The 9,707-nt window shown below is 36.8% G+C and overlaps 1 protein-coding gene across 1 annotated transcript in view; it reads left to right on the forward strand.

Moving 5' to 3' along the window:
• Positions 1 to 9,707, forward strand: part of TRPC5 (transient receptor potential cation channel subfamily C member 5) — a 95,787-nt gene that overhangs the window by 82,665 nt on the left and 3,415 nt on the right. Inside the window, exons 9-11 of the mRNA XM_053472779.1 lie at positions 3,898 to 4,104; positions 4,310 to 4,351; positions 5,175 to 5,264. Coding sequence (XP_053328754.1) covers positions 3,898 to 4,104; positions 4,310 to 4,351; positions 5,175 to 5,264 — 339 coding nt within the window. The remainder of the gene's footprint in view (positions 1 to 3,897; positions 4,105 to 4,309; positions 4,352 to 5,174; positions 5,265 to 9,707) is intronic.

Below are 9,707 nucleotides of genomic sequence, written 5' to 3' on the forward strand. Positions count from 1 at the left end.
TGGGCATTATATGAGTGTGATTGATGTTAGCTGCTAGCAATTGTTAGCAATCACAGTCCTATCATGCTTAGGCAGCCAGTACATGCACATCACTTTCAGCCTCCCTGTGCCCCCTACACACAGATCCATGCTATCACACACACACAGGAACAGAGCGGAGTGACTTCACGTGACATTCACGTGACTCCACTGGCTTCCTGTGTCGCCGCGACGGACCAAGAGACGCTGCTGAGCAACACAGACGTAAGCAGCAGGTCCCCTGCAGATGATTATTTCCCGTAAAAAAAATCTACCACCATTTTACAAAACGCAGCCAGTTTTTAGAACCCAGATTTTTTTTATACATGGTGAAATACGGTATTCAAAATGCCCCTGTCCTTTGATTAGATCGATGGATAAAATTTAAGTTAGATGTTTTTTCTGGTGGGGGTTTAAGTGCCCCCCCCCATTGACACTCATGGTTATGGGCTTTAAATTCAGAGAAATACCACATGTTCCCCTAATGTAAAAACCTCTAGAAGACGTTAGGGTATGACTTGCAGTAGGTTTACTGTTCTCCATATCACCTCCAATAAATTATTAGAGAATGTTATTATTGTAGGGTACTCGAGAAGTGATCAGCCCTCTCTGCTGTGTATGTCAAACCTATGTTTAAAATGTTCAATACATCAATTTTGAAAGCCTGAGTTTGCTAGGGGTATAATAAATTAAATAAATGTATCCAAACAAAATTCATGGCCAGATGCATTTGTTTGATTTATTGAACTGTAGTGTTGGCGGTCACCCTTTGTTCTTCTTGTATTTAATACGGTGCCTAGAAGTCTGTGATCAGATCACCTTTGCATGTGAACTTATTTGGAAATACATAGTGACATTAGGGCAGTATTAAGAAGTCTATGAGTAGAGACTACATCGTAAGGCAACAAGCCACAACTACATAACAGATAGAATTCTCTATATATTATGTAAATAAATATGTTCACATTTTATTTTATTATGTTTTTGCAGTCAGAGTGGGCCTATGATTTCTAGGCTTGTCTAGTGTCTCCAGGGCCTCTGTCCTGGATAAAGTTACTTGTCAACATAGTAAATAACCTCCTGGTGGTACATCCTACCAGCTTAGTGCCCTAGGCATCTGCCTAGTTTGCTCATATGGTTATGACCTGACATGCTGATGGACATTATTTGACAAGTGAATTGAATTGATTTAATTAATTTAATGATGCAACTGTGTCAATGCCACATTCTGTCCTCCATCAGTGTAGATGCCTAACTCACTTGCTGCTTTTGGAGTAGCCAAGTGGTGGGTTACCGAGCCATTGCAGGAGTCTGATGTTGCTAGCACACCCAGACTCACCTTTCGCATACCTGGGCAAGCTGAGCTCTGACTTGTGTTCTTATAACCTTTACTAGCCAGACCAAACAGCCCATTCAGCTTTCTTAGCCCTACTGTCATTTTGTGTTCTCACCACATGTGGTAATACATTTGATGTGTGTGTATAAATGAAAATATACAGCAGCACAATGACCTCAATTAAAGGAAAATTCATTTTCCATATGTAATCGTGCTAGATGTGGTTTATGATTTGTAGAGTTTTCTGTTCGCCCCAGATGGGTGAACATGTGGCCTGTGATTTGAACAGCTATAACTGGAGGCACCTACTTCTCCTGAAACTGCTTCAGGATCAGCAGACACCTGTATGAAAATCATGCTGGATAGGGACCTGACTGTGAGCGCACAAAATATTAACTCTTAAAACTGAGCACCAAAGATTATATGTAGCAACTTAGCTACATAGCTGCTTTTAGAGACCAACTGGTTTAAAATAAGTTGAGACAATATCTCCTTTTTCAAAAAAAAATAGTATCCATGCTAGTTAAGGACAATTTGGTGACACTCTTTTATGAACACTGTGTAAATTTTTGATACAACCCAGAGGAAGCTTTTATTCGGTCACCTTATGGTGAATCATGCTTCATTTTAAAACCAAGTAGAGATGGAGGTCTTATTTTTGTAATAGTAATGAATATCAAAACCCTTAATTCTTCCTAGGAGTGAAGAAGGCCATAGAACCCCTTTTCTTGAAGGTATTTCTAAAATCTGCATCTGGCATCTATGTTCTGCATCTATTTAATACATCCAACAGAATCTGCACATTTATACCAGTAAATAATAGTTTATGGGTAATGATTAATCTCATATTAGCTCTAAGGAGAAATGATCTTTGCCAGTACCACCCTCCAAAGAACAGAAGGCAACTCCAGGTATCTCCATCACACATTCAGCTTTAGGCCAACGTAGTGAAAAAAATTTAATTGGTATTTATATACAACATGTATACCGCAGACACTCTCAGGTAGAGTTAAAGGAGAGGCCTTGTGAAAACAAGTTATGCTCTAAGTCGCTCTGCTTCCTTCTTTTGCCACTTTCTTACATTGCCTGCCTCAAAATTAATTGCTTCCAAATCCCTTTTACACTTTTACATCCCAAGTACGTTATTAACATTGAATTGCAGCTGCCACACTCTTAACCATCCCTACAATTCACTTAAATAATTAAATATTTTTCCTGTTACTTGCAAATTCCATGTTGTATGTAAAAAAAAAAGCATTTGCGTTTGAAACCTTTTCTACTATTGCTAATAAAATATAAAAAAGATTGGGTTCCAGTTCAAATCCCACCAGCGAGTCGTCATTGAGGGACAATGTCAAATTCTTTACATAAATCTACGTATTTTATATCTACTGTTCCTCTGTGTCTATTATTTTAGTTGGAAAAAAAATCAATTAAGCTAGTTTGACAAGATCTCTTTCCAGTAAAAGTGTGCCTTTCCTGATTTAGCAAGTGACAGCTCGTTATTGAAAATGACGCTCTATTTATAATATTGTATTTATGGGACACTTCAGCCATCATCTGCATATGATAGATGAGAGATCCCTTTAAATCTACATGGGTTATTTTCCCCATAGCATGCCACCCATTTGTTCAGCTGAATGCATCTCCTGACATGTGATATACTTACAGCCAGTCAACACTGGCTCAGCGTTGGGGAGGGTCTAAGAAGACCCCCCCCCCATGAGCATGCATTCCCATTGATTTTAAAAGGGGCACTTTAAAATCGATGGGTGCATGGAGAAGCCGTTCTACTGCAGATTTATTTATTTATTTTTGTATTTATTTTATTTTTATTTTAAAGAATGCATTCACAAAGAATGCTAATACGAGTATAAAACAAAATAAAAATAAAACTGCTGCACGTTTCCTTTTAAATGACCTGCATGCTTTCTAGAGTATATCATGAAGAGGAAACATACATTAGATAATGCTGTATTATATGACACTTTTTACACCCACAGATTGGCCACATTAGGGCACTTAGTCTAATAACTATAATTAAATGGGGATTATATCCAAATCTCATATAAATCTTTGATATCTAAGATGTATAGAACAATCTTACAAATTTATAGTGATAACCACCAGCCGTTTAATGGATAGAGCTGCCGATGCACTTTTCTTTATGTATTGAGTCATATTATTATTATTATTACCGTATTATTATTATTATTATTACATTTTAATTTTATAGCACCAACAGTTTTTGCAGCACTTCTTACAGTGCATGCATACAAATGGTATGACAAATACTAGAACCGACAAAGATGAACGGTTACATTAGGTAAAGAGGGCCCTGCACCCAAACTTACTATCTAGAGAGAACATAAGGAGTGATATTGCAGTGCAGCATTTGTTGTTTGGATATTTGCTTGCGCTAATTGTAATTATTATTCTCATGAGACATAAATTAACCTTTGTCAGCTTTGTTCTGCAATAAACGCAAAGGTGATTTGATTCATGGAACTGAGTTCCTTGCCAATGCATTTTATCTTTCACAGGATCATGCTGACATTGAATGGAAATTTGCTAGGACTAAGCTATGGATGAGTTATTTTGACGAAGGTGGGACTCTGCCACCGCCATTTAACATAATTGCCAGCCCAAAGTCTATCTGGTACTTTTGCAAATGGATCCATTTTCAGCTGTGCTCGGGCAAAAGCTGCGAAGACATACAGAAGCAACATGAGAATCTGAAAACCTTCACGGTAAGATGCGATAACCTTTGTAATAACTGTTTCCTATTTATAATTTATTAATTTACAGCTGCTCCACAAGCCTACACTACGCTTAGCAGCAAATTACTTCTTCTAAGGACCGCAGTTTCCATTTCTAACCGAGGATCCTCGAAACATTTTAAAAGGTGACCAAAACTGACACATGCATAATTCATTTATCCATTTTTAATTACAGGAACGGCATGCTGACAACCTGATACAGAATCAACATTACCAGGTAACCTCTGCTCTATTACACAGTTACAGTACTGTTTTTGGCAGCGCTAGACTCAAAACATTTGTGACAGGCAGGATTAGACCTTCCGTTACAGTACATTCTGTCAGGCATTCTGTGCTTCCATCACCAAATCGCTGAATAAAACATGTGTAGCTCCAGCCGGTGAGTCATTTTTGGACTCTTTCCTCTGTAAAACAGGTTCATGTAACTTCAGTTTTGTATTCAGCTAAACAGTTATTTTTTGTAGAAGTTGAAGTACAGCATTTTGGTGACGTGAACCAAGGTTCATACACTCTAACCATTTTTTTGTACGAAGTACTACAGACATTACTAGATTCTTTAAAGCGATTCACTATAAATATAATATTCTGTAGCTCAGTTTAGATGTAAAGTCCCCAAAAAATATAAATCATTAAAATACAAAATAAGACCCTTATCATATGGAATAAATATTTAATGAATAAAAATAATAATGTGTGTAAGAATGAAAGCCATCCAATTTGTTTGTTGTAAGAATTTTAGGATTCTCTATATCTTTTATTAATCATCATGAAGTCATCTGTGTACTGTGTTAGGGACGATGCAGCTTAATCCCTTTGTATTTTGGATTTGTTAATTGTAATTGGGCAAAATAAATAAACTCTGACCTCATTTTTGTGATGATATAGCTTTGACCAGACAATCTGTCTGCTGCGTGAGTTATAATTCTTAATAAATCTTAATGGCTGTGGCTCATTCATTTCCACCCGGAATAGAAAAAGAAAAATGGTTCTGTTCTGATGGTAAAAAAAGAATGTTTTACAAACAGATGATTATTTTCTAGGAGGTTATCAGAAATCTGGTGAAGCGTTATGTTGCAGCAATGATCAGAAATTCGAAAACAAATGAAGGTCTCACTGAGGAAAACTTTAAGGTAATGAAAACAATCGCCAATGTGCATGATCTTTATTTTTTATATTGTAATCATTTCATGGTTGTCATGTTTCCTCTTTGGTCCCATAAAATTTCTTCATTGGCAGTGACCTTTTTTAATTTGGCTTTGAATTTCTACAGGACTGTGGACAAAAAACAAAGCAAGAATTCAGCGCATACCCAGTGAATGCCGTTTAAAAAACACCTATTTAAGGCATACATATTGGGGATTCCAACAGCCCCCCACTATGTCAAAGTACCCCAAGTTTGGTGAGTCCTATATAGCTATAGAGCTATATTGCTGATCAAGGAGCTGAATCAGTGGGACTGCTTTGCATTTTAACCCCAAAAAGACCGTCCTTATATGTGGACACCATTAATGAGGCACCTGGTATTTGCTGGGTATGCTCTGAATTCTTCCTTTGTTTTATGTATTTATTGATCATTCTTATTCTAGCAGCAACCCGGTAATCTGAATGTGTATGCCTTTTTAGGTTGTGCGCTCCCCTTTTTCATCTTTTTTTTCTGTTGAACTGTGTACAAGCTTAGACCGCGGCTACAACATTGATTCCGTTTTTAGAAAATTAGCAGATACACAAAACATAACTTGCACAAAAATGAAACGTGAAGTCATCTGACAGAGGGCATGATTTTATTTAAGAATTCTGTCTCACATTTTAATGATGTCTGGATCACAAGAATTTCATGGCACAGTGAGACATTATGTCTACCATGAAGTATCAATGTGAGCCTTTCCTGTTGTAGTTTTAGACTATAAGACAAATGCCTTTCAGAAATTGACTGCATGTTATCAAGCAAAAAAAAATATGAAAAATATGCTTTCACTTGGAAAAGTGTCTTGATCTGTCTCCTATGAGATCATACTTTATAAACATCTGTAAAAGATGAGCCAAATTCTCACACCTCATCAAGGTAAGCAAACTTTTTTGGCTTCTCGGTACACTGGGTACTGGGTATATCGGTAGGTGTCTTTTCCACCAGGCTACTGACTACATTAATTGGGCCATTTTCTAATTCCTTCCTCTCACGTCAGCAGATTCTGTTCACACTTCTGAATTAGCGTTTTTTTGGACATGAACCCAAATGTATGAGTATGAGGCAGGGTGACCAGATGTCCCCTTTAATTAGGAGTGTATCATCAATGGCAACCAGTTGTAATGAATCCTTGATGTGTACTGATCTCATGTGGGCTGGCAATTTGGGTCAATGAGCAGTCTAAACAAGGTACCTGTCTGAAGATCTGGCTTAAGAGTCATACTGGCTTGTTTTGGTAGCCACCAAAACAGCGGTTTAGCATAGCCCTAGCTATGTCCTATCTAATGTTTCTTAAATATTAACTTGCTTGTCCCAGCAAATTGCAGCTGAGATCATTACTCTATGTATATCTATAGAGATGAAAAAACATATACATTTTCATTTACAGAAGATAAATAAAGTATGTTTTATTCAAACATAAATCATGCAAAGTTTTGTCGGCATTTAAAGCCAATTGGCGTACTTGAAGTAGATATGAAGTCCCAAGAAGATTTAATTTCCTAAACGTAAGTAGACTATAACAATAGAAAACAATTTCAGGCATCCAGCAGATTCACTAATTAAAAGACAAATCTTTACAATGTTAAAAAGATAAAATAAATAATGGTAGTTATTAAAAGATAATTTACATTACTCATTCACTATGGCAAACTGTTCTTTGAAACATTGTTTATCATATTACAGTATCAGGCTCTGAATTTTAATCTTTGCCATAGACGAAATAAAATGTAAATGATCTTCTCAATACCGTTTTAGGTGATAAAAGATATTTTTTTTTTATTGCAAACAACCCAAATAAAGCATCCAACAGAAATACGATAATTTATTAGATGTGGTTAGATTAACTACTGTGTATTATTGGCAGCAAAAAATGCTGAGCATGACTTCTGAGGGAAGAAGAGCTTAGGGGTTACAAAGAGAAGAATAAATGTAAAGAGAAGAGAGAAGAAAAGTCCAAGAGAAAAAGGGAGGAAAGGGATGAGAAAAAATAGAAAAAATGGAAAGGTAGAAAATGTTTAACTCTGGGGAGAAAGTGCAGGGTAAAGTAGGGAAGATTAAGGATTATTGGCTAGGATTTACCATTTATTTTTAGGTTTAAAATGTGCAGATATTCAGGACTGTGTATACGACAAATGACAATTGCTAATTTACAATCAATTATCTGATTTACATCAGATAAGCTGCATTACAATTATAACAAGCTTGCATAAAAAGATCATTAAGAATCATTACTGTCAACGAACTGATAGGAACTTACACGTCCAATTTATAATTCTACTGCACCAAAAGGAATTCCTTAAATTATTGCTTTATTAATTTTTTTTTTTAATGGCTAAAAGTACACAAGAACATGTTCAATATGAATTTTCCCTTTCAGTTTGTTTTTTGTTTGGTTCTTTTTTTGATGCCTACCTCTTGTTTACTATAAATATGTAAAACTGTGCTTTGCATTGCCGAACCCAGGGTTTTTTATTATTAATTCTTATTTTAACCAAATGTGTGAAAAGATCATAAATATTCCAATTATGTCATACATTGACACACAACCCCCAGGAAATTGTTTTCCTTCTCGCTGTTGGTCTTCTCACACCTTTTGGTTTTTTGATAAACATGGCATACGGTCATTAAAGATGCTTTTTTCTCTCCACATTTCCTTTTGTACGCGGTATATAATTCTTTTATTGACTAAGGAATATAAAACTACTGTTGTATAGTGCTTTAATGCAGTGGCAACATGTATCCCATTTTTGTTTTTAAAATGAAAAAATAATATCAGATTAATTGTGTATTCAAGCGTTTTGTTTGTCTGTTTCATGTTGCTCATTTTTTTTTCATTTATGAAGAACAAAATAATACCATTTTATATAAGTCCATATGCTGCTGATAACAATAACCTCTACATTTTTTAAAATGTTCCATTTGTTTCTCTTATGGCTTGGGATGGATTCCCATTTGGTATTGGGATGCAAGGATGTGATGACCAAATTATTGTATCCAGTGTTTTAACAGCGGACCACAATCTTCTATAGATCCAAGTGTCTGGGGTCTAGACTTTCAGTGGTGCTTTTCTTTACTTTTGAAGCAAGCATAGATTCGTGGGCATCTTCAGGTCTTCAGGAATTATTCGGGGGGGGGGTATAAACCTTGCGACCTTTAACATCTCCCATTCCTATACCTCCTTACCTGCTTCTCATTGTCTACCTTTGTTGGCTCTAGGGGGGGGTTCTTGGTGGGAGGCAAATGTAAGATTAATAGGAAAAATTATATGACCAAGGCAATAGTAGCTAACAGACCAGCATGAAAAGATTAGCTACAACTACCCAGTCCACAATTTTATGGTGTTCATGGCTGGCTGTAAATCAAGAGGGCTGTCGTCAACAAAAAGGTTAGTGTGTAGTGTAGGCCACCACAACCCCACTCTATAATTACAATTTCCATGAAGTTCAGCCAGCATATATTGCTTGTTCAACATCATGGGAATTGCAGTCAAGAGAAGTTAATGTTGTGCAGTGTAGTGTAGCTCTGTGATACACAACAAACATTATGAGGTATTACAAAAAAAGAGGATAGTTAGCGGGTAGTAAAAAGGGACATAAACGCTTCGAACCAAAATAGGACACTTGGTAGTTTTGCAGCAGTTGTGGCTAACATTTGACACTGGAAGTGCTGTTATTACATTTCATGATGTTCAGTGAACAACTGTATGGCTGTGAATCATGAGATGTGCATTCCACAGCAGCTGTACTGCCAATCCTTAATGATATAATTTAGTCTCAACAGCTGATGTATTGACTAACACTAGCTGCAATACATGCTTGTGTCTGCAGCATGCAAATTAAGACTCTGTGCCTGTGAAGGAGCAGCTGCCAGAGTGAAGATGAGAATATCAGCTAGATGGAGAGGGAGAGGGCAGACCAAACCACTCTAACAGCAAGCAGTGTGTAGATATTTAGTGAAAGCTTTTTTGTGCACCTCCTCACTACCACATGTTTCTTTCTGATCTCTATGTCTAGTTAACCTAAACAGCTTAGTGTTTCTCCTTTCCCTGCTGGGGCTCCAGTCGGCCTCTTATGTTTTTATTTGGCCATGTGCCCCTTTTGACCCCCCTCTAGATATCCATTCATGGATTATTCATGCTTTTGGGTGCAAGGACAAGTTGCCCTTCTGGGCTGCTCGGATTTGAAGATTCCTCTTTTAGTGTGTTTTACCGGCAGTTCCACAAAGCCTCTGGGAACTCTACAGTAACAAGAACATTAGGCACCTAGGTAGCTTACAACACAACAGTGTATTTACGTATTGCTTTTGTGCATGTGTATTGGACAGCACCAGATAGAGCTTACTGAGGGTATGCCCAATAATGGATATGATCCCTTTAATTTGTTGCCTT

The sequence above is a fragment of the Spea bombifrons genome, chromosome 8 (genome assembly GCF_027358695.1).
Source record: "Spea bombifrons isolate aSpeBom1 chromosome 8, aSpeBom1.2.pri, whole genome shotgun sequence".
NCBI lineage: Eukaryota > Metazoa > Chordata > Amphibia > Anura > Pelobatidae > Spea > Spea bombifrons.